Source organism: Acipenser ruthenus, chromosome 3 (assembly GCF_902713425.1).
Source record: "Acipenser ruthenus chromosome 3, fAciRut3.2 maternal haplotype, whole genome shotgun sequence".
Taxonomy (NCBI): domain Eukaryota; kingdom Metazoa; phylum Chordata; class Actinopteri; order Acipenseriformes; family Acipenseridae; genus Acipenser; species Acipenser ruthenus.
Window position 1 is genome coordinate 58,981,424 of NC_081191.1, and position 26,734 is coordinate 59,008,157.

General features: G+C 41.1%; 1 protein-coding gene across 4 annotated transcripts in view; it reads right to left on the minus strand.

Moving 5' to 3' along the window:
* Window positions 1-15,723: 15,723 nt before the first annotated feature.
* blvra (biliverdin reductase A) overlaps window positions 15,724-26,734 on the minus strand; it is a 49,165-nt gene continuing 38,154 nt past the window's right edge. For all 4 annotated transcript variants that reach the window (XM_059014461.1, XM_034058605.3, XM_034058604.3 and 1 more), the window contains 2 exons: window positions 20,836-21,004; window positions 15,724-17,543 (listed from right to left, as the gene is read on the minus strand). In XM_059014461.1, the coding sequence (XP_058870444.1) occupies window positions 17,270-17,543; window positions 20,836-21,004 (443 nt within the window). In that variant the 3' untranslated portion in view covers window positions 15,724-17,269. The remainder of the gene's footprint in view (window positions 17,544-20,835; window positions 21,005-26,734) is intronic.

The window sequence follows — 26,734 nt, forward strand, 5'->3', positions numbered from 1 at the left end:
TGGCTATTAAAGTTGAGAGGATGAAATCCCTCTTAAAACAGCATCAGCATATCTGTATGCAATGATTTTCCAATATTTAGGCTTCCAGGCCCATAGGGCTGGGAAGCCTATTGTTATTGCTGGGATTATTCTTCTTATTCTTTCCGCCAAAAGTTGCTCGAAAACTGACGAGATTTGGCTTATGGGAAGTTGGTAAATGTTAATTAAACATATGTCGTAGGTCACATGGTTTGGCTGCCATATTGGATTGAAATTTTTTTTTTGCCTAAATATAAAAATTCGTCTTTCGAGTGCTGAAAGTTGGTAAACTTGTTGAGGGATAGTCCAAGATTAACTGGTGTTCGTAATAAGCTGACAGGTTGTGTGGTATGGCGGCCATGCTGCATGACATCAAAATTGCACGGTACAGATGTCATAATCACAAACTACAAAGATCTTCTCCCAAACCGCTACTCCGATTGAACCAAACATTGGAACACATGATCCTAGTATGGTTGTCATTAATGGTTGTTCAAGGGAAGTTGCTACAATAAAAAACATGGCGGCCACGCTGGATGACATCATCAACATACAAAACTGGCTTACAAAAACTTTCGTCTCTGAAACCGCTAGTCCGATTGAACCAAAAATTAGCACACATGATCCTAGTGTGGTTGCCTTTTAAAGGTTGTTCAAGGGAAGTTGCTACAGTAAAAAAAAAAAAAAAAAACATGACGGCCACATTGGATGACATCCTCAACATACAAAACTGGCTTATAACTCCTGAGACAGTGCAGATAGGGTCATGGTTACTATGGAACACATAGTAACGTGTGCTCTATAAAAAAAAATAAAAAAATATGCCTGTGACCTTTGACCTCTCCTAAAGGTCAAATGTAAAACTGGCCTATAACTCCTTATAGAGGACACATAGGGTCATGGTTACTATGTAACAATGGCATTCTGCACTATTTGCTAGTGTTTGGTAGTGGTACTGGCATTCTGCACTATTTGCTAAAGTGTTTGGTACTATTACTGGTACTGGAAGCCGTAAACTTGCTGGCAACTCTAGTTTATTATTATTATTTAATTTGGCAGACACCTTTTACAAGGTGATTTACAAATAATATAGCCCATTAGGTCTCTAGACTGCCTTCTATAATTTGTATTTATTTACTGGTACCTTAAATCACCTATTTGGGTCTGGTACTTGTTCAAGTCTGGGTCCTTACATTGTGACAGGTGAAACCTTCTCATCCCACCATCAGCATACATGTATGCAGGCGATTCCTCCATATAGCCCTTTAGGTTTTACTGGTACAGGAACTATACTCCTCTATTTGGGTCTGGTAACTGTTCTAGTCTAGGTTCTCCATATATCCACTTGAGTTTCCAGCCCTCCTCATATAAAAGGGAAACCTTTTAGAGGGTTTCCTATCCTCTGCATCAGTGATGATACAGGAATCGACCACTCAGGACTCGGCATTTGACATTCAGGAGAGGGTGAAACCTTCTCACAGCGTCAGACTTGGTACATACACAAATTGTGTATACCATGCGGCATTGTCAGGGCAGGGGTCAGTGATGTCATCCGGACAGGCCCCTGCAGGCAGAGAGTAGCGCTGCTCACCTGTGTTTACTTTGGTACCGCTGTCGCCAACAGGGACGCCCACAGCCGTACGCACGTTACGCACTGTGCGTACCATTGGATCTTAATATTTCAGTAATCTTGTGTGATCCGCAGACGGATATTGTATTTATGAAGCAACCCGGGGTTTCACTCTGCAGTTTGTTTACGTTCTGAATGTTTCGCGGGGGTTACAGAAGGAAGGAGGGAATACATGGCCGTCAATCTGTCTGGGTCCACCAATCCTGGACAGGCACTCAACCGCCTGATTTTTACTTAAGGGGCGGAGTTCAGCTAATGCCTTACCTGGTTTGTTGAACACTGACAGGGGCGGAGTTGAGAGAAAGGGGAGTGTTGGTGTGTGGAGAGGAGATAAAAAAAGAGAGTGGTGACATTAGCTGCACAGAACAAGTGTCCTTTATTCTAAGATGTGGATCAGTCACCATCAGGGGAGTTCTCTGTGCGAGAGGACTTTGTGGCTTTTATTTCAACAAGCGATACAACAGGTGAAACGCTTACCACCCTGCTTCTGAACCACCTGCAGCAGTCCTATTTGAACCCCTCCAACCTGGTCGGACAAGGCTACGATGGCGCAGGAAATATGAGTGGCAAAATACGTGGGGTGCAGACCCGCATCAGAGAGAAATATCCCTCAGCAGCATATGTGCACTGCAGAAATCACTCACTAAACCTCGCAATTATACACTCAACGAGAATCCCTTTAGTTCGCAATACACTGAATACCGTTCAAGAGATCGTGGCTTTTGTGACTGCATCTCCAAAACGAATGCAGTGTTTTTTGGATAAAAGTGACACAAAGCAGCGTCTGCAGAAGTTTTCTGACACCCACTGGTCTCAGCATGATGCGTGCCTCTCCACTGTCATCATGAACTATGAAAATGTGTTTGCCACCATCGATCGTTTAGAAACAGACACAGACCACAAGTGCAGTGGCACCGCTGTATCCATAGCCAGAGCAATGGAGTCATTTGAATTTCTGGTCTGTATTATCGTGTGCCAGTTTTTACTGCAGTATCTACAGTAAAAAAAAACAAAAAAAAAACACAATACATACAAAGCCAAATCCCACAGAGGCTTTATTGAGCAGTTATGACAGTATACAACACAACAAACAACATGTGGATTTTATATATTGTCATGTAATAAACCAGAGCCTGTGAACATGTCATATGATCTTTTAAATTCTCTTTCCCATGCGACATGGGACAGTGTTTACCCTCAAGCAATTATCTTTTTAAATGATACAATATTTTAATGAGTTGTTCTCTATCGAGAAAATGAACAGGATAGAATAACATTCAAAATAGCAGAACATTAAAACATCAGTAAACAGAAAGGCAGGTAGACACACTGTGCAAGTTTGACATTTCTAGGAGCCCCACTGCCTGAAATGCACAGGGGATACCAAATAATACAGCCAAAGACTAAGATATTATCAGCTGTCTAATTTGGTATCCCGTGTTTCTCACTGTCAATACCAATCTTGTGTGTGTACTGTATATAAAATAAATATATAAACAAATATCTGTAAACAATAACGTTATATGTAATTGTGACGGAGTACACCCCGCCCCTGTATTATTATTTGTATATGTGTATGTTTTGTGTTGTTGTTGTTATTATTATTGTATTTTTATGCGTATGCAGGCGGACGAAGCCGTCCGTCCTAATCCTTATTATTGTGTTTATGTGCACCGTGTTTGAGACCGGCGAAAGAGCTGGTCTTGCAATGTGTAGTCGTGGGGATGGGGTTAAAACCCCTTCCCTAGAACTCTCGTGGGAATGTGGCTGGAGCCTTAATAAGGTAATATTAATAGGTAATTAAGGCTCCAGCCACGAATATAAAAGACCCACTCTCGACTCAGAAGGCGGAGAGTGTCAGAGGCGAGACATGATTTGCGAAGTAAGAGAGAAAAAACAATTGCTATATACAATATACTTGTTAATGTTGTTGTTTGTTTGGCCCTTGTGCCCTTTTGTTTGGTGTTCTGTTAAAACTTGTGTTTTATTATTTAATAAAACACTGAGCGCAGCCATAGCGCTTCAGTTTCAGTGACTACTTTGTTTTTGACTGCTGCTTCCTGAACTTGACGTCACCACCCACACACCACACAAAGCCATCTCTTGCAGTAATACATTATGCATTTTTTATATAATTTACGCAACTCATGTTTATTCCAGACATAACAGCACAAACCACAGAACAACAACATTCGTGAAAACTTTTGTGATCATTTACTTTCAACTTTCAAGTTTCCAAGAAATCCAAACAATATATATAAATAGGCTACTTTGAAATTGGCACAATTGTTTATAAACAGGTAGGTCGCATAGTTAATACATTAAGCATGCGTTATTTAAAGATTGTTTTAGCTGCGCATGTCAAAGACGTTTTTAATGAAAATAAACTCTAACTGATTATATCACAAAGAAATCATGCCGTCCTACTCGAAAAAGTTAGTAAATGATTGCAAAATGCAGCTGACAACTGCTGCTCATGCACATCACTCGTATTTTACCTCAGACATGAGCAAAAGAAAAATTAGACGTGCCTGTGGGACGATCTGATTTTGCGCATGCGCAATGCGCCAGAGGATACAGATTTCTGAGGGGGTACTGAATTGGTTACAACACAGACACAATTTTTTTAGACTGATAAATATAGCCCTGAGCCATTAATCAGCTTTGGGAGCCTGATCTGGGATTTACGGCCGCGCTGACCGCTTCAGCAGAGAAAAACTGGTATGGACCGCTGATACGATTTTTTTGGACCACGGTACAGGGCTGAACCGGATAGCGGACCGGTTTTTCCGGTCCAATATGAATCCCTAATATATATATATATATATATATATATATATATATATATATATATATATATATATATATATATATTCAGTATATATATATATACAGTGCTGTGAAAAAGTATTTGCCCCCTGTCTGATTTTCTGCATTTTTGCACATTTTTCACATTGTATTTGGTCAGATTTTTTTGTGGGTTGTAGTAGTATATAGAGGGAGTCTGAGAGAAAAATGACACCAAAGTTTGGTGCTTCTTTCATTTGTTTAGTGTGCAAGGTAATCAAACATGCAATCTTCAGGTGTGAAAAAGCTATTGCCTCCCCTAGTTAACTCAACCCAATTAAAGGGATAATTAGTGTCAGCTGTTTGAGTACTTTGGTTAACAACCAGGCCTGATTTGGGCCAGCCCTGCCCAATATAAATCTGACTAACTTTGGCCCTTACCATCAGAGTGAAGTTGTCAGCATACAGGTTCTAGAGGCACATCATGCCACGAACAAAAGAAATTCCTGAAGACCTCCGGAAAAAAGTTGTTGATGCCTATCAGTCTGGAAAGGGTTAAAAAGCCGTTTCTAAGGCTCTGGGGCTCCACCGAACCACAGTCAGAGCCATATTGTCCAAATGGAGAAAGTTTGGGACAGTAGTGAATCTTCCCAGGAGTGGCCGTCCTGCCAAAATCTCTCCAAGAGCAAGGCGTAAAATCGTGCAGGAAGTCACAAAGAACCCTAGAACAACATCCAGGGATCTGCGGGCCTCTCTCGCCTCGGCTAAGGTCAGTGTTCATGACTCCACCATCAGAAAGACACTGGGCAAAAATGGGATTCATGGCAGAGTAGCAAGGCGGAAACCATTGCTCACTAAGAAGAACATGAATGCTCGTCTAAAGTTTGCCAAAAAGCACCTGGATGATCCTCGAGTTCTGGAACAATGTTCTATGGACAGATGAGTCAAGAGTGGAACTTTTTGGCTGACATGGGCCCTGTTATGTCTGGCGAAAACCAAACACTGCATTCCACAGTAAGAACCTCATACCAACGGTCAAGCATGGTGGTGGTAGTGTCATGGTTTGGGGATGCTTTGCTGCATCAGGACCTGGACGCCTTGCCATCATTGAAGGAACCATGAATCCTGCTCTGTATTGGAGAATGTCAAGCCATCTGTCCGTGAGCTGAAGCTGAAGCTGAAGCGCAGCTGGGTCATGCAGCAAGACAATGATCTGAAACACATAAGCAGAATGGTTGAAGAACAAATAATTTAAAGTTTTGGAATGGCCTAGTCAAAGTCCAGACCTAAACCCCATTCAGATGTTGTGGCAGGACCTGAAACGAGCAGTTCATGCTCGAAAACCCACAAATGTCACTGAGTTGAAGCAGTTCTGCATGGAGGAGTGGGTCAAAATTCCTCCATGGCGCTGTGAGAGACTAATCAATAACTACAGGAAGCGTTTAGTTGAAGTTATTGCTGCTAAAGATGGCGTAACCAGTTATTGAATCTAAGGGGGCGATTACTTTTTCACACAGGGGCATTGGGTGTTGCATAAATTTCTTTAATAAATAAATGAAATATGTATCAAATGTTTGTGTTATTTGTTCACTGAGGGTCCCTTTTATCTAATATTAGGTTTTGGTTGAAGATCTGATAACATTCAGTGTAAAAAATATGCAAAAATGCAGACAATCAGACGGGGCAAATACTTTTTCACAGCACTGTGTGTGTGTGTGTGTGTGTGTGTATGTATGTGTATGTGTATATATATATATATAATATTTCTTTTAAAACACTTTGATAAAACAAACAATAAACAAAAACACAAGCGCCTATATTTCTCCGTACCCAAGCCAATGCAGGAGAAATTTGGACAATGATTTGTTATGACGTTGGCTTTTATGGAGGAAGTGACACAGACTTTGGGTAATAAAAGGCAGCAAATTATTTTTTGACATGATGAAGACCATGCCAGTGCAACAAACAAACACAATACTGCAAATTGTGTAGCCAATACCTCCCACTACAGCAAAATCAAATAACTTTCTATGTGGCTTTCTATTCCCACAATCATAATAAATACTAACTAGTCATTTTTCATACAGGACATTTAGAGACTTTGATGATAAACATTTTAAAGTGCAATAAACAGGTTTGAATTTAAACAAAAGCATAACAAAATCTTTATCTGCACAGACATTTGCATGAGCACACTTCCCTGTCACTTTACTCGTGTTCTAAATGGCTTTATGTATTCTACTACTCTTTATCTTCACATGAGGAAAAGTGCATTTTAAGTACATTGATTAATGATTAATTATACATACATACACACACACTAGCGGTAATTGAATAGGCTTGTAGCAGTAGTTTTACTGCTCTGTAATTACATTTCTCTTCATTTTCTACATTTACCTTGTCAAGCTTTCCATAGGACATGTGACTGCAGCTACAGTGCTATAATCTGCATTTACTGCACATTTATAAATTGCAGTTGAACTGCATTCTACAGTTCCTTGTCCCAGCTTAATGGACTTTCACAGCAGTTAAATAGATTGAAGATGTTCCTGTTATGGGTCTCCTCCTCAAGTTCTCTTTCCACTTCTCCACAAGGGCTGGCTCTGCTAGGTCATGCTATTTTCAGTACATACCCAATCAGTGGTATGTTTATGAATGTTGTTGTACAATATTGTGTACCTAACTGCTGTTGACTGGTTTATGGTCCATAAAGCATTATTTAAGTATGCCGGCGGAACTATTTCTGTTGTGAAGAGCAGGTTTGTTTTTTTTTCTTCTTCACCACAACTCTGGTTAATTACGTGTTAAACTACACTGTTGAATGAACAGTTGTGTTATACAGTGCCTATAGTAAGTATTCACCCCCCTTGGACGTTTTCAGTTTGTTGTGTTACAACCTAAAATGTTGATGCATTTAAATGGGATTTTTTTTACCTTGATTTTACACAACCTGCTCAACAGTTTGAAGAGGCAAGATAATTTTTATTGTGAAATAACAGTTAATGAAAAATAAAAAAATAAAAACTGAAATGTCTTGGTTAGATAAATATTCACCCCCCTGAGTCAATACTTGGTAGAACCACCTTTGGCAGCAATTACAGCTGTGAGTCGTTTGGGGTAAATCTCTACCAGGTTTGCACATCTGGATCGTGCAATATTTGCCCATTCTTCTTGGCAAAATTGTTCAAGCTCTGTCAAGTTGGATGGGGATCGTTGGTGGACAGCAATCTTCAGGTCTTGCAACAGATTCTCAATCGGATTCAAGTCCGGGCTTTGACTGTTCCACTCTAGGACATTCACTTTCTTGTTTTTAAGCCACTCAAGTGTCACTTTGGCTGTGTGCTTGGGGTCATTGTCCTGCTGAAAGAATCTCCATCCCAGTCTTAGGTCTTTTCCTGACTGAAGCAGGTTTTCCTCAAGGATTTGCCTGCATTTAGCGCCATCCATTTTGCCCTCTACCCTGACAAGCATCCCAGTCCCTGCCGATGAAAAGCATCCCCGTAGCATGATGCTGCCACCACCATGCTTCACAGTAGGGATGGTGTTACCTGGGTGATGTGTTGTGTTGGGTTTGTGCCAGACATAACGCTTTGCAGTTAGGCCAAATAGTTCAATTTTAGTTTCATCGGACCACAGAATCTTTTGCCACATCTTTTCAGAGTCTCACACGTGCCTTTTTGCAAATTCCAAGCAGGATTTTATATGGGCTTTTTTTAGAAATGGCTTCTTTTTTGCCACTCTACCATACAGGCCAGATTTGTGGAGTACCTGAGCTATTGTTGACAGATGGACAGTTTCTTCCATCTCAGCCGTGGAACGCTGTAGGTCTTTCAGAGTTGTCATTGGCCTCTTGCTGGCTTCTCTGATCTATGCCCTTCTTACCTGGCTGCTCAGTTTGGAAGGACGGCCTGCTCTAAGCAGATTTGGGGTGGTGCCTGTGGCAGAGTGTCCCACCCCTATATATTTATTTATTATTATTTGTATTTTTGTTTGCGGCGCAGATAAAAGCGCCGCATATTTGTTATTGTTTTTATAATTTAAAACCCTGTGAGGATGCGTGGCTGATCAGCTACTGATTATTTAACTAGCTGACAGTCACACATCCTTACTAAACTCGTGCAGACTGTGGCCGAGGGGTAATAAGATAATTAACAGTTAGTTAACCCCTCGGCCAGAATATAAGAACCTGCAGCTGTCCGTGCTGAGGGGAGGAGTGTACAGAGGAGAGTACGGGGAGCGGAGAGAGCGAGGAGAGAGAAAACTAATTTTAAAAAACCAAACAACTGCGAAAATTTTATTTGTTTGACCAACGCGTCAAACAAATAAATATATATATAAATGGGAGGCTGGAGAAACGGCTGCGGGGAACTGGAGGACGTCCTCGGTGGTCTGGAAGTCTGGAAGACAAACGCTGGTGCCTTGCTTGTGGGGTATACGGGCATACCGTAGCGATCTGCCCCTTCCAGGACGAGGAGGAGAAACTGGCCCAGGAGAGGAAGGCAGGGAGAAGGAGCAGGTAGAGAAGGGGGAGAGGTAAGCTGCAACAGCAACAGCAACCGCAGCAACAGCAGGAGGACGATGATGGCTGGGAGGTTTAGATTGTGAACCTGGTGGCGGAGTTGTGCCTTGGCTAGGGGGCATATGGGCACACGTTGGCCCTATGCCCCACGCAATAGAAAGAGGGGGAGCGCAAGCATCCAGTGCCCAGAAGGGGGGAGCGCAAGCATCCAGCGCCCAGAGGGGGGGAGCCTGTGAATCCAGCACCCAGAGGGGGGGAGCCCGTGCATCCAGGGCCCAGAGGGGGGGAGCCCGTGCATCCAGCGCCCAGAGGGGGGGAGCCCGTGCATCCAGCGCCCAGAGGGGGGGAGCCCGTGCATCCAGCGCCCAGAGGGGGGGAGCCCGTGTATCCAGCGCCCAGAGGGGGGGAGCCCGTGCATCCAGCGCCCAGGCCTCCAGCAGCAGAGGAAGAATACCTGCTGCCTCTGTCTCCTCCACCGCCAGGAGCAGAGCAGCAGGAGCTGCCTCTGCCTCCGCCACTTCCACCAGCAGAGGGTACATGCCTACTGGTTCTGCCTCAACCGCCGTGGGAGGACTGCTTACCGCTCCCAGCTCCACCAGCAGAGGGTGAATGCCTGCTGGTTCCGCCTCAGCCGCCGTGGGAGGACTGCTTGCCCCTCCCACCTCCACCAGCAGAGGGTGAATACCTGCTGGTTCCATCTCCACCTCCACCAGCAGAGGTTGAATACCTGCTGGTTCCACCTCCACCAGCAGAGAGTGAATACCTGCTGGTTCCACCTCCACCGTCATGGGAAGGACTGCTCCTGCCCTGCCTCGCTCCGTCCAAGGATGTCTGCCATTCATCGCCTGGGGCTGCCTGTGGCTCCGCATCGCCTGGGGCTGCCTGTTGCTCCGCATTGCCTGGAGAGCCACCAGTTACAGGGTACGAGGGAGAAGTGGAGCTCCCGCTGCCGCCTCCATGGCCAGGGGCTCCCCTCCCGAGTTCGCCTCCAGAGGGTCCACTGCTGCTGCCGTCGCCTCCTGAGGGTCCGCTGCTGCTGCTGCCGTCGCCTCCCGAGGGTCCTGCCATGCGGCAGGAAATACTGTGGCTGGAGCCCCATGAAGGGGAGCTGCCAGCAACGAAGAAGGGGGGGGAGGTCAGGGGACCAGCTTCCCCAGCCGCACTTTCACGGCAGAAAATACTGTGGCTGGAGCCTCATGAAGGGGAGCTGCCGGCCACGAAGAAGGTGGGGGAGGTCAGGAGACCAGCTCCCCCCGCAGCAATTTCGCTGCAGGAGAAAGGGTGGCCGGAGCCCCATGGAGGGGAGCTGCCGGCCATGAAGAAGTGGGGACAGGTCTGGAGACCACCCCCAATATTTCCTTGGCCGGAGGAGCTAGCCTGTGCGTGGTCCACCGGGACGCTACAGTTGTTTGGGTCGGAGGAGGACATCCCACCGTGGCCGCCACCTTTGGCCCGTTGCTGCCCCTGTTCCTGGGGACTAAGGGGGGAGGTGGCCGAAAAGGCCATGTGTACTGCGCACAAAGGGGGGGGGGCATGTGTGGCGGAGTGTCCCGCCCCTATATATTTATTTATTATTATTTGTATTTTTGTTTTCGGCGCAGATAAAAGCGCCGCATATTTGTTATTGTTTTTATAATTTAACCCTTTGCGGTCCATTTATTAATCGCGCGTCAGGCACGCCAGGTCTAATTAATTTTCACACGCGCAGTTAATTTTATACGCGCTGTTTAAAAGTATTTTTTTTCACAGTCAAACGGGTTTAAATGGCCCTGCATATCAACAAAGCACACACTAGGCATCTCCAGCCCCGCCCCACCCTTTCGTTTGCTATAGCGTTCAGCTATGTAAGAAATAAATAATAATAATAATAATAGTCGTACATACCGATCGATCATCTCCGGATCACTCGTTTTATCACCAAACTCCTCAATAATGCGATCCAAGTCATTATTTAATTACTATAACATCTGAAAAAAGCTCTGCAAATGTCCATGATAGTCTCAGTGCACTGACGCACTCAGCCAGCTTGTTTACTATGAACGCCCCATTATCTGATACCTGATACCATGTATGACTATTCATGAAATAGGCCTTTTTTTTTTATTTATTTTTTTTTCCGACTTGTCTCGGCTCCTGTCGCTCCCACTCGGCAATTGAATGGTTTTCTCGGCTTTTTCCGGAGAAAAAACGACTAAACACCCGTTTATTGCGTTGCTATAATGATGTCGGACCCAGTCCGACAAAGGACCTGTGAGGAATAATTGCAATGTCGGACCCAGTCCGACAATGGACCGCAAAGGGTTAAAACCCTGTGAGGATGCGTGACTGATCAGCTAGTGATTATTTAACTAGCTGACAGTCACGCATCCTTACTAAACTCGTGCAGACTGTGGCTGAGGGATAATAAGATAATTAACAGCTAGTTAACCCCCTCGGCCAGAATATAAGAACCTGCAGCTGTCCGTGCTGAGGGGAGGAGTGTACAGAGGACAGTATGGGGAGCGGAGCGAGCGAGGAGAGAGAAAACAAATTTAAAAAAACCAAACAACTGCGAAAACTTTATTTGTTTGGCCAACCCGCCTTTTTGTTTTATTTTGTTGTTTGTTTAAATCTTTTGTTTTGTTTATTTATTTAATAAAATCAGCTGAACGCTGTTGCATTCAGTTTCACCCGCCCATCCATTGTATTGGTTTCTGTTACTTCCTGGTCCATGACGTCACCACACCTCACCTGCAAGCCATCCTGCCACGTGCCGTATACCTTCCACTTCTTAATGATCTACTTGACTGTGCTCCAAGGGATATTCAATGCCTTTGAAATCTTTTTATACCCCTCACCTGATCTGTGTCTTTCCACAACTTTATCCCAGAGTTGTTTTAAAAGCTCCTTGGTCTTCATGGTAGTATCTTTGCTTTGAATACAATACCCAACTGTGGGACCGTACAGAGACAGGTGTATTTAATCTGAAATCATGTGAATCACTTTTATTGCACACAGATGGACTCAATTTAACTTATTGTGTGAACTTTGAAGGCAATTGGCTGCACCTGAGCTTATTTAACCCTTTGCGGTCCATTTATTAATCGCACGTCAGGTCTAATTAATTTTCACATGCGCAGTTAATTTTAGACGCGCTGTTTAAAAGTATTTTTTTCCACAGTCAAACAAGTTTAAATGGCCCTGCATATCAACAAAGCACTCACTAGGCATCTCCAGCCCCGCCCCACCCTTTCGTTTGCTATAGCGTTCACCTATGTAAGAAATAAATAATAATAATAATAATAGTCGTACATACCGATCGATCATCACCGGATCACTCGTTTTATCACCAAACTCCTCAATAATGCGATCCAAGTCATTATTTTATTACTATAACATCTCAAAAAAGCTCTGCAAATGTCCATGTTTTCTGTGTGCCGATTCAGTCAGCCAACTTGTTTACTTACGACCCGCCCCGTTATCTGATACCAGATACCATGTATGACTATTCATGAGATACGCCTTTTTTTTTTTTTCGACTTGTCTCGGCTCCTGTCGCTCCCACTCAGCAATTGAATGGTTTTCTCGGCTTTTTCCCGGAGAAAAAACGACTAGAAACCCGTTTTTTGCGTTGCTATAATGATGTCGGACCCAGTCCGACAAAGGACCTGTGATGAATAATTGCAATGTCGGACCCAGTCCGACAATGGACCGCAAAGGGTTAAGAACATAAGAACGTTTACAAACGAGAGGAAGCCATTCGGCCCATCTTGCTCGTTTGGTTGTTAGTAGCTTATTGATCCCAGAATCTCATCAAGCAGCTTCTTGAAGGATCCCAGGGTGTCACCTTCAACAACATTACTGGGGAGTTGGTTCCAGACCCGCACAATTATCTGTGTAAAAAAGTGCCTCCTATTTTCTGTTCTGCATGCCCCTTTACCTAATCTCCATTTGTGACCCCTGGTCCTTGTTTCTTTTTTCAGGTTGAAAAAGTCCCCTGGGTCGACATTGGTAATACCATATAGAATTTTGAATGCTTGAATCAGATCACCACGTAGTCTTCTTTAGGAGTGTCGTAGCAAAGGGGGTGAATACTTATCTAATGAAGACTGTTCAGGTTTCTATTTTTAATTGATTTTTTTTCACACATTGAAAGTGTTTAGTAGGTTGTGTAAATCAAAGGAAAAAAAATCCAATTTAAATGCATCAATATTTCAGGTTGTAACACAACAAACTGTGAAAACATCCAAGGGGGGTGAATACTTACTATAGGCACTGTCTATGTTGTGGGAATCATAATACTATAACTAGGGGTCTACCTAAAGCGCGATTTCGCAGAAATCGTGAAATTGAGGGGTCACCGCGAAATTCACCTCTTAAGGGCCAATGCATACAAACAAGTACAGAAGGGAAAAAAATAAACCTTGTTTAAATGAACTACTGCACAACGCAAGCGACGCAAACTACTTGCCTTACTTCTAGATAGCCTTTTTTGATTCCTTCGCCGTCCTGTGCGCATTGCACTTAAGAAAAAAATAAAACAAACAAAAAACGTCCACAAATAACATTTACAAAAAAAATTCTCCAAAGCGGTTAACGTTCTTGTTTACTATTCAAATGACAAAGTTTTAATCAGCCTATCAGTACGTCTTTACTGCTTTTTATGTGACCTGTACTGTGCAGTAGGGGGTGGGACAAAGTTGGTGCTGCATTGTTTTGATTTAGGTTGCTAAAATCTAGTTTTCAGCATTGGAGGTAAAAGAGTAGAAATGGATGACACAGAAAGCAAAGTATATTTCGGCTGATGATCGTTTCAAGATATTTCCCAAAGAAATATCTATACATGCAGACTGAGGTAATTGTTTTCCATATCTTAATGTGTCTTTGGAGAAAATACGATCGATCGCTATTTAGCTACAGAATCACACATTAAACAAAAGGCTACTTCAGAGGGTGCTAAACAGAAAGTAAAATAAACAGCTTTCAGAAACCAAACTGGAAAATCACCGCAGAGAAAAAGTATTCCTGTCTGCAAGTTAAATCAGTACTAAAACGATCCAGCACAGCCACCTCGCTTCCACCTGCTGCTTACATTTTAGCAGTTGGAATTTTAGACCCGAGTTTCCTTTGTTTTGACTCGGTACAAATAAAATAAATTATTGGATGGGACAAATAACATAACAACGAACGTGCTGCATACATTGCCTTTATTAAAGTATGCCAGATGCCCTTGTGTAACCGAGTTTTTGGGCTATTTCTAATCGATTTCCACATCTGTATAACTTGGCAAAGCTTTGCCTTAACTTCCAACCAATTCAGTGGATGCAGACATGCAGTCTCAATGTATGGTCAAGTCAACTGCAGGGGGATGCTGCATATTCGCCTTTAACAAATGACAGCACTTTTAGTAAGGAAGCAAGTACCACTATTTTTAGGCTTTATAGTAGGAGGCTGTGTGGTCCAGTGGTTAAAAAATGGCTTGTAACCAGAAGGTCCCTGGTTCAAATCTCACCTCAGCCACTGACTCATTGTGTGACCCTGAGCAAGTCACTTAACCTCCTTGTGCTCCATCTTTCGGGTGAGACGTAGTTGTAAGTGACTCGGCAGCTGATGCATAGTTCACACACCCTAGTCTCTGTAAGTCGCCTTGGATATAGATGTCTGCTAAAATAAACAAATAATAATAAAATAATAAAAGTGTTCTGAAATACTGTCTACTTAGGTTTATTTAATGTTTAAACAGGTCAGCAAAATCCTAATTTTATTACGAAACATCCCCGTGAAAAATACGTCAATGTATCGCGATTTAAGTAGACCCCTAACTATAACTATACATTAATATGGAATAGGCAGCCTTTCAAGTAATGACATAATAACACTCACAAAATTATCTAAAAGGCTTGAACTTTTTTAATAACTTCTAAATAATTGCTCCTGTTGTCATAAATTATGTGGTTAAAGGGCTTCTTCCAGTGGTTTTTCATGGGTACAAAAGTTGATTGGACTTGCTGTCCTGTGGAGATTCCTCTGGAGACAGGGATGGACAAGACTGGAGGGATCTCAGGAGGCTCTGCAACACACTCAAGTGAATTCACATCCTACACAAAGCCAGCGATTCAATATTAGGAACACCAGGAGCATGTTCTTGACATCCGCATCCCAGGAAACAGGCTGTACTGAATGTTTACTTGAATGTAATATTTGATTGAAAGCAAAACAATGGATATAGACAAACAATACATTTGAAAGAATGATTGATTTGATCAATCTATACCCTGTCGGGATAAGTGCAGATTGATTTTTTGAGCATTTAAAGCACTGGGGAAATCACCCTGGATTGCATCAACCACCTAGGAGGACGCCTAAAAATAGCAAGGATTTTTCAAAATGCCCATATGCGATCAAAACAACCTCAGTATTTTTTTTTCTTTTCTATCTGACAAAATTCAGTAACTCACAGTCAGGCTAGAAGGTATTGGAGTTCTGTTGATAACCTTATTAACATTTAAAACTTTGCGAATGTTGAGGCTTCGCAATACAATGTATTACCTTTTGATACTTTTATTAATTCAGTCAGATTGGTCATTACACTACCATACTGGGTGTTTTACTGTAAATTGTGAACTGGTAAACTGTTAACATCTTTGTATTGTTACATTGCTACCTCTTGTCTTACAACCTCAATAAAGATGATATGCTTTGTCACAGTGAATAACCATTCTAGATTATTTTAAAATAAGAAAATTGGAGATGGAAAACTTTGCATAAAAGACTCCTATTGTAAAACAAATGTTTGTTAATAGTTGCTTTTAATAACAGGTTGCTGAAGGTATGCTTTTTAGAAGCTTTTCAAAGACAGACTAGAATGTAACTTAGAAAAAGGATAGCATAGTTCCTCCTCTGGAAAAGGTTAATGCAATTGGCATTTATTGAACACAACCAAGTTTTCGACTCCCTTAAGCAAGTACTCTCTGCAACAGGTCCATCATGTGTTTACTCGAATGCCAGCCTTTTAATTTCAGCTTGGTCAGAGTAATGCAGTAAGAGATATGAAGACACTGTTTAGAAGGCTTCCCAGTATAAAGCATAATAGATGACTGCAATATTCAAGGTGGCAAGTTATGTTCAGCAATTTTAGCAAGAACACCGGAGTAGTGCACTTGATCTATTTTAAGCGAGTGCCAATGTAAAGCTAAATTACTGTCCCTTGACCCAGTCTGACAGCCCAATATTTAATTAGGTTGGTTGCTTATCATTGAAACACATGTTCCCTTTTATGCTATCAAAAAAAAAAAAAAAAACAGTTTACCTAAGATCAGAGCAATGAGCTGTATGCAGTTCCTGAGACACAATGCACAACATTATATATAGCAGAAGATAAATATACTACAGTACTGATCTCTGCCAAGAAGACCAATTAAAAAGGGTACATTATTCTATAATTTGTACAATTTACTTCTTGTCCTTTTTGGATCTATTTCAACTAACAATATAGTGCATCACTCCTCTGTCATTGTGAAATGACATGTATACTATTAATATCATACTGTACCCTTTGTCCCAATACTTCTTAGCAATATATATTATATATTACAAAATAGAAGATCCCACAGACTTGCCAGGGGGAAAAAAATAAATCAACATTTTACATGAACAAATATGGATAACCCATGTATTAAAAAACAATAAAAAAACAAATGACCTACAGCAAAATGTGATTGTGAGATAGTAGCCTAGATCAAACATCTTCATTGGTATGATCTGGCATCATCTTTAGATTTCAATTGGAATATTTTCCCCACCGGAACATGCTGAAAATGTATAGTATATAAAACCTAGTCTTCATTTGTGGTCACAAGTTTAATCACATATTACTTCTCAACCCCAGAGAGCATGCACCCTTAAACAGGCTATGAAGCTGCAGTCTTTTTTACACATCAAGCATGTGAGGTTTATGTTTATGCTGGGCCATAAGAAGGTGGGGCGCTGTTGTTTTGAGAGTTGTTAAAATCACACCAACTTACAGCAAGTCTGTGTATATGCTAATATTTATTTTATAAGCAAAGTCGAATCCAGATCTTCTGCACATCCTTTTGATCTGCAATGTGACACACTGACTCACATGTGTCTTCTGCAAAAAAAACTCACACACCGCCAAAAAAGAAAATTAAAAGGCAAGTAAATAATGCTTTATCTGTGATTAATGGCATATATGGAGAACCAGGCATTTTGCAATTACATCTTAGTGCAGTCAAGACAAGAGCAAGTGTGTCTGCACTAGGTATTGGCAACACAGGTAGCTTGTGTGCCTCTTGTTGAAACAGACTTTCTGCTCTCTAGAGGTTGTTCTGGGCAGGCTTCTGGCACAGCTCCTTGATCTTGTCAGCCAATTCCAGACAGTGGAGGATACGCCTTCGTTCCGCCTGAAGCTGTTCTGAGAGGACCTGTCCCAGAAGTTTCTCACCAAACCAGTTGAGGTCCTGCATGAAGATACCCACCGGTTCCTTTGGAGCACTGGGAATGTGGTCAAGGGTGCCAGAATCAAATCGGAAGTTAATGTTTTTCACACGGCCTAATCCCGGGGCTCTTTCTTCAATCCAGGTCAGCGGCCTACAAGAAACCATGAAAACAATTTGGTGAAAACAAAGAGAAGAACCAAACTACATACTGTAAGGCTTTCAATATTGTTAATTTGGGGGGGTCAACTTGTTTCAAACTGACAGAATCTCAACTCAATGTCTTCTGCTCAGCCAATGTACATAATCTGTTTATCCTGTGTGATCACCTCAACAGAAGGCCTTCAGAAGGAGCTAAACACCTTGAAGCAACTGCACAGGGGTGTAGCTAGCCAGTGGAGATGCCTTTAGACAGTTAACTGCCCAGATTGGCAGCTCCTTAGCATTTAGCTGCAAAGTGATCTGTAGGTCTTGGCCTATTGCCAAAAGTTGGCACTTTTTTCTGTCCATAACTATGAGAGAGCAAGATTTGGCTTAGCATTAGAAAGTCTGCTGTATGCCTTCCATGCATGGCAGGTTTTGGTGGTGAAATTTGCATGGTTTACATACAGTGAGGCTTCTAAAATATTATGAAACTTGGGGCCTCACTCACCACACCTTAAAAATAAATTGTTAGATTGATTAGCATCTTCTGAATATGCCTGATGCATTGTAATGTATTGCAATGCTGTGGAAACAAAGCACTAATGGGGAGAATGGTATGGGCGTGGTATTTACTACACCGTGCTAACCATAAGGTGCACCTTAAATCGCGTGCTTAGTAGCACCCGTGGAAAGCAAGTGTTATGAGCTGAGATCCTTCTTATAAGAAGCTGCCTTTCAGCAGAAGTTTATCTCTCATCATGGTGGCACTCCTTGCTAACACAGAAAGGCAGCGTTTTGACTGGTGGGGGGTGGCAGGGTGTCCTGGGCTCACGGCGCACAAGCGACCCCTGTAGTCGGAACGGGTGCATACAGGCTTGCCTGTAAGCTGCCCAGAGCTGCGTTGTCCTCCGATGCTGTAGCTCTGAGGTGGCTGCATGGTGGGTCTGCAGTGTGAAAAAAAAGTAGTCGGCTGATGGCACACGCTTCAGAGGACAGTGTGTGTTCGTCTTCACCGCTCCCGTGGGGGTGGTAGCGGTGAGCTGAGCCTAAAAATAATTGGCTATTCTAAATTGGGAGAAAATGATAAACAAAATTTGGCGACTACTAAATTAAAAAAAAAAAAAAAAAAAAAAAACAAACACACACACACACCTGTTCATATGAGAAGCGTGTGTAGTAGCGGAAGTCTTCATCTGATGCACAGAAATGATTCATTTGTGGCTGAACGAAAGATAATTTGTAAACTTGGGCTTCCAACTCCTTTATCTTCTCCAGTGTAGTGTGCAGTGTCCAGGGCAAATATGACATACACCTTGCTTTAAAGTTAATCATATATGCTATATTTATCACATTCTATGCAGCACATTAGTTACTCTGATCATAGATAAAATAACAAAATTTCGTAATGCACATAATACACAGTCATTGTATATGTAGAATTACAAAGTGTTAGTGTACTAAATGTTATATAGTACAACACAGAATTTGTACTTCCCAGGAGGTGGCCTGCTCATGTAGTCATACTCCATCGTGCTTGCAGTGGGTTCTGTGTTGTCGGTTTCTTGCGGGTCTGTTTCAGCAACGAACATGGCTCACACCAAGTCGAACACTTGCCCTGTCAAAAGGAGATTCCCTACTTGGCCATCTTTCTTCCCAATAGTTCCACTTAAACCGGCAGGGCACGGTCTCTTTCTTGAGAAGTGTTCGCCCGGTTGGTAAAGTAAACACATCATAGGGGATGAAGTGCTGAGTGCAGACAGGTGCTTACTCGTCTCATTTGAAAATCCGTGCCCTCGTCTTAATTGCCTGCAGCCACTTGTTCCGCAGCTCAAGGTTGCTTGGGAAGTTGTGGAATCCAATGGCTGCTTCTGTCTAGTGTATGAACACTTTGGTACACTGCAAGAGCTTTTACTTTTCATTTCCGCCAGAGTGAGTCACAAACACAGATGGCAGAAGTAAAAATACCCTGCAACTCAAGCTTCCAGTTTCATGAACACGGAAACGTGTCAGTTATAACAATGGCAAAAGGTTTTGCATCACCCTACAGATTTAGCTAATTTTGCTTCATAAAGTCAAATGAAATATGCCGAATAATATGTTAACATATTGGATTACATACCACTTTGTAGTTTTCCCCATATACTGGATTCTGCCAAATCAATGCCCCGTTTTGAACGGATTAGAGGATACAGACTCTGTAGTCTGCTTGATTGCGCTTTCCTGTTACGCTACAATCCATATTTTGGATTATAATTATTATTTTTTTAGACACTGCAAGAGCTTGGAACTAAGGCTTTTTTTTTTTTTTTTTAAGTGAACATCTGAATGCTATAATGCTACTTTGGATGCTACGTTACTTTATTATTTCGTGTTGTGTTTTCACTCTGGACACTGCAATTTCTTACTTAGAGATTATGTAAAGCCCTGTATTTTAGTGGACCGCAAATATGACGTGTTTATATAATTTTTAAATGTAGCAACGTTTATTCTAGTGTTTTTTTTTACCTACAACTGTGTTTTTTCATGATTTGCTTTTGCACTGCACACTGTGAGCTGTGCTCTACCTTTGAATTTTAAGCATGCCTAATTGTAAATGTAATCTACCTACCTAATGTTAATAATGCCTGTAATTTCGACCCTAACCTTACCCCCCACACTTTTGCCTTAAACAACTTTACGCTCCCTGGGCGTTGACTCGGCAGAACCTGGTACATAACGAAAAACAGACAAATTGAAATTTCAAAATCCAGCATGAAATACTGTATTACTATTATGGCTTCCGGTACATGTTTGCGATATAATTGTGTAGTTTCTTTGATTACATGATAAATAAAATACCTACATTATGTTCAGTTTTCATTATGTTTCAATCCTAAAACTCTAGGTGATGCGCAACCTTTGGCCATAGCTGTAGAGTATTTAATTGACATACGATATGTGTCATTAAGTTTTAATTAAAGATAAGGTGTGCGCTATGGTATGCTAATGAATTCCATAGCGCATGCCTTATAAGGAGCATTCATCTGAGTGAATGCCACCTTGCTCGTAGAAATAAGACGTGCGTTGAGACGGTGTAAATGCGCGCCTTATTTTTATCTTTAAGAAGGTTTAGTGAATGAGGTATATATAATTTGCATCTCATTGATCTAAGACATGTACGCCATTCTGTTATAAACTTTTAGACAACATGGCAGACATATTACAGGAAATAATGATGTTCACATCAAATGATTTGTTCTTAACAGTATTTGTTTTATTAAACCAAAATGACCAGATATTGAATACTACTGCACAACACCCACCTCTTTTCCTTGGTTAGAAACCGTGCTGTTAATTTCATATATTTGCTCTCTTCCTGTTCCTCCATTTCAGCTGCTGTGAGAGTCAACTCTCCAAACAGGTCTACCAGCCAGGTCAGACGTGCTATCCCACCGAACGAGGCAAAACCAAACCCTGGCTGAAAGGGGCCCCCTGCAGGACAAGAAATAGAAGAGACAATCAGCTCTTTGTCAAACAACTAATGACCAGCTGATACTACTCAGCCACATTGTTGGATAGTAAAAATATGAAACATTAATAGCTAGCCAAGGTGCAGTAAAATGAAAAGGTGTCTTTCAAACTGCATTATAATTCAGTGGCTGTCATCAGAACTGAACATATAGAAATACAATATAAAAACTATAATGGGATTAGTGACAATGGTAGTGAAATTTATTTTAAAAAGGGCTAGCGTGTATACAGTACCTTTAACATAAAACTATACAATGAATTATCACTATAAGCTGATCTGGACTTCTCTATGTTATCACCAAAAAAATAAATAAAAAAGGTTTCACTTTTCTGTAGTAAGCAGTGGGTTCAGTGGAAAACTTTCCCTGCACCAGGCAAATCCTGCAGTACTGGGAGGCACAGCAAAGTATATCACAGTTATCATGCAGTGTAGCTTGAAGTGCAAAACCAATACTTTCTTTTTAAATTAGTTACAAAAGGTCTCATGTCAACGTATAACGGCGCTAAAAAAAAAAGTCATACAGCAATGAATAATGGGTGGGAGGCTAAAACATATTCACAATTTCCTTTTTAAAAGTTTGGTTTTCAAACATATTTCTCTGGGTCCCATCTTTTTCTGCAGCGCAAATCCCATTCCAGAACAAGACCCTTTGAAGGTGGTCAATGTATCTGTTACAGTCATCGGTCTTCAAGCGCTCATGCCAAAAAGATTGTTTTGATTGACAATGAGGCTAGTAATATATAGAGGCTGTATTGTTTAAAATTGTTATAGTGTTATAAAATGTAGAAAAAAGAACATTTCTGCTTGTATTAAATCTTATTTAAAAATACATGTAAATAACACTAAAAACATATTTACGATGGCAAACATATTTATGATCCTTTCCCATGCCGAAACCATCCCAGCACCACAGCCAGCACCAGGTAAAATAAATTGATTGCACCTTCCCCCATTCTTGCTTTGAAGACAGGTGTTACGGAATTAATTAATGGTCCAGGGTCGGACGTAGGTATAGGGCTGAGACTACAAAGTATATTCCAACACCCCACCGCTCCCCATGAAAATTGTAACGCTTTCATTCTACCTGATGTCCTCTGTTATCATAATATAATTTTAGAATGTCTCATCTCAAAGCTTCAGGTGTACAAATCCGATACGAAAAGGTCCTACCCATTTAAGGGTATTTTCCTGTAAACCATATCTTGTTTGAGCACACAGTGAATAAGTGTTGGATTAGGTTTTACAGTTTCCTGTATCTCTAATCACACAGCCTGTACTTCATGGTCATCGGGCTGGGCTTGCCATAGTACATCGTCATCAAAAGGCATAGAAACCACATCATTCATTCCCCCACATACATTATTACTCCCATCCTGTGGCACAGAGATCCTAGACAGGGCATCTGGCAGGGCTCTACATTTAGATTGTTTAACTACTGGCCCCTTAGGCCACTGAGGTAGTGTTTTTACAGTGGAAATTAGCCCTATTAGAATGATCACTTTTACAAAATCTACCCGGATACAGTGATGTCGGTAGTGACTGACACTGAACTTTCTCCAGTGTGAATGTGTTATGCTCTCAGTGAAAACAAAGGCCTTGGTAGACTAATTCGAAGATAAGGCTGATTAATAAGGTGTGTTTACACTTGCCTTACCTTCTGATAGGATTCTGGAACAATCTGTTCCAGAACGGTGCGTTTACACTTCTATGAAACAGCAGGGGGTGCATCTCTCAGGACAACAGTCTGAGCATGTGTACTTTGTAAACTAAAGAAGTGCGGACGCTATGCTGTAATGACAACATCATTTGAATATACAGATTAAGCCGTTTTATATTACCCTGCTTAATGTCATACCCACAAATTTTCAAAAACCACTCGTCATGCGTGGTCGGGCTTTACTAAGTAATCACAGGATATAATTAATTTCCAACGCAAGTAACAATCAATAATCACAAGGGCTGATAAACGGACATTTTCTGCATCCTGTCAAATGCTTTATGGGCGGTCTTAACAGGATAAGGTTCAGTTAAAAAAAAACAAGAATCGCCTAATTGCTAGCTCATGCCTTTTTTTTTAGATAATGACACAGTTTTGTTCCAGTTAATGATACAAAACGTATTTGTCCTGTAGTAAACTATATGCATTTGTTTAAATGTAAAGAATGACTAAATGTACAGTATTAAAACACTGCTCTTTAATTCACCATTAGTTTTCTTTCTTTTTTTCTTGCACTCGTAATGTTGTCATAAGCAAATGTGAAAACTGGTTAATATCATGACCCGCTTATATCATAAATCACACCTGCACGGCAATTGTGATATAAAGCTGGTTCATCTGTACCTTCAGAGCAAGTGTAACAACAACAACAACAATAAATAACAGATAAATAAAAGCTTTTTGTTGGTTTATTTTAATTGTTTCTCGTTTACTACAGGTCTGTCAAAAGTGCTATATAATAAATACCCCTGCCCTTATGGTACAGGATGATTATGACCCTTTCATTACACAAATAGCAAGTATGTTTTAAGTTACACCAAAATGAAAAAACTGGAAAAACGAACTATATTTTAATTTTTTTAATTTCAGAAAGTTCTAAAAATTGAACTGATAAGCATTACACGGACCCTCAGTCTACACATCGAAAAATGTAAAAACAAATGCATTTAAAAAAAAAAAAAAGTTGTACTTTATTTAGATGGTACTTACTTGGAAGTTGAAAATATTTTCTGGTTTGTGTTTATGAATTATGGGAAGGCAGCACTGTGAATATTTCCTGAGCGCATTTACACTCACAGAGTATATTGAAATCCGCCCCCTTGTCCACTCAACTTTTGTGAAGAGATGAGGACGGATTCCGGAACTCATTCGGTAACATTTACACTACTAAAATATTCCGGAATACGCCCTCTTGTTCGTTCGTTTCGGAATACACGTGCTAGTGTAAACACACCTATAGATAACCTATTGTAGTGTGAATCATGTGTGACGTATGCAACCATTGCCATCTTCACACAAACTGCAACCATGGCAACAGGCGTGAGGTGGTAACAAGACTGAAACAGCGTGCATTAAGAAAAATATGAAGCAATCTACGCTGGATATGTATTCAGCGTGTAAGTGTAATTTTTTCCCCCATTTCTTTACTGTTTTCTTTTAAATATACAGTTTAAATGTTGATCAATGTGAAGTTGTCTTGAAATAACTACTGTATACTGTATAAAGATGTTCAATTCAATTTGGGCGTTTCTTCATCTTTCTGATACAGCAAATTGCCAAACTCTATTATAGTTAACAACTTGATATAACAAACATTTCTCCAGGTCCCAGCGGGTTCGTTATAATGAGGTTAGACTGTATATATAGATATTTTCAAGGCTCGAAGTTAACATATATTTGGCAGCATTTTGCTACCCAAAACTCTTAATGTGCTACTAGTTTTTTATGCAGTACCATTATTGATACCTTACGCTGCAGTTTATATAAATCGACCCTGAGTGAACACGTACATACTTACCGGTAATTAACCTTTAACCGTTTTAGGAAAGGGAGATTGTATCTAACTAACCTGCTTGATTTTTTTGAGGATGCAACATCGACAATGGATAACTGCAAAGCATACGACATGGTTTATTTAGATTTCCAGAAAGCTTTTGACAAAGTCCAGCATAAAAGATTAATTCTCAAACTGAACGCAGTAGGGATTCAAGGAAATTCATGCACATGGATTAGGGAGTGGTGAACATGTAGAAAACAGAAAGTACTGATTAGAGGAGAAACCTCAAAATGGAGCGAGGTAACCAGTGGTGTACCACAGGGATCAGTATTAGGTCCTCTGCTATTCCTAATCTACACTAATGATTTAGATTCTGGTATAGTAAGCAAACTTGTTAAATTTGCAGACGACACAAAAATAGGAGGAGTGGCAAACACTGTTGCAGCAGCAAAGGTCATTCAAAATGATCTAGACAGCATTCAGAACTGGGCAGACACATGGCAAATGACATTTAATAGAGAAAAGTGTAAAGTATTGCATGCAGGCAATAAAAATGTGCATTATAAATATCATATGGGAGATACTAAAATTGAAGAAGGGAACTATGAAAAAGACCTAGGAGTTTATGTTGACTCAGAAATGTCTTCATCTAGATAATGTGGGGAAGCTATAAAAAAGGCCAGCAAGATGCTCAGATATATTGTGAAAAGTGTTGAATTTAAATCAAGGGAAGTAATGTTAAAACTTTACAATGCATTAGTAAGACCTCATCTAGAATATTGTGTTCAGTTCTGGTCACTTTGTTACAAAAAGGATATTGCTGCTCTAGAAAGAATGCAAAGAAGAGCAACCAGAAGTATCCCGGGTTTAAAAGGCATATCGTATACAGACGGGCTAAAAGAATTGAATCTATTCAGTCTTGAACAAAGAAGACTACGCTGTGATCTGATTCAAACATTCAAAATACTAAAAGGTATTGACAATGTCGACCCAGGGGACTTTCGACCTGAAAAAAGAAACAAGGACCAGGGGGTCACAAACGGAGATTAGATAAAGGGGCATTCAGAACAGAAAAAAGGAGGCACTTTTTAACACAGATAATTGTGAGGGTTTGGAACCAACTCCCCAGTAATGTTGTTGAAGCTGACACCCTGGGATCCTTCAAGAAGCTGCTTGATGAGACTCTGGGCCGAATGGCCTCCTCTCATTTGTAAACTTTCTTATGTTCTGATGTTCTTATAAGCAGGTACCACTGTAAAGAACCTTCCATCAACATACGGTCTCCATTTTTCAATGCCCCTGTGGCAAAGTGCCCCGCCCCTGTGTGCATTTGTGTGTTCTGTGTATGTATGTATGCGTGCGTATGTTAATGTTGGTGTATAGATTGGTACACGGGATATAAAACGGGTCTGTGTTTCACGTGTGTTTAAAGTGTATAATTATATTTAGGCACGAGGATGGCACATCACTTCACGTGCAGATAAAATGTGTATAATGTGTGGCACGGGGTTGCACGTAATGAATTCACATGCTGGGATTCAAGTGAGTAATTAATTAGTAATTGAATCCCAGCACAACAGTATATATAGATGCACGTTTTAGTCACTTGTGGTTGGTGTTCGGTGAGTGGAGAACGGGAGAGAGAGAAGGAGAAAATAAAACAAAGTAAGAACGTAAATTAGTTGTATCTGCTCACCGTGTTTTGTTCGTCTGTCTGTGCACTGTTTAGTTCGTTTCGTTTGTCTATTTATTTTGGCGTGTAGTGCCGTGTCCTGTTTTGTGTACCGTTTCAACCCTTTTATTTGTTAATAAACGCTGAGTGCAGCCATTGCACTCAGCTCATCACAACCACTGTCTTTGTTTGAATTCCTGTCTGGTCTGACGCAACCCACTCTGGCCGTCTTTGTGACACGTGGTGTCATCCTGGGATAGCCGCGCCTCCAAGTGTCAGACCAGGAGGGGTCTGGATTTAAAAAAAATAAAAAAAAATAAAAATAAAAAAATAGGATTACAAATATTGTTTTGGGGGGAAAAAAAAAAAAAAAAAAAAAAAGGTCAATGGCAGAAGACGCCATCAAACTGCAGGGCTGGTTCCTGGAGAATGCTGGGCTGGAGGCCCAGTCTCTGCCCATAGTCGTCCGGGCCCTGTGGATGATGGACAGTGAGAGATGGGAGGCCTATCAGGAGGAACACACC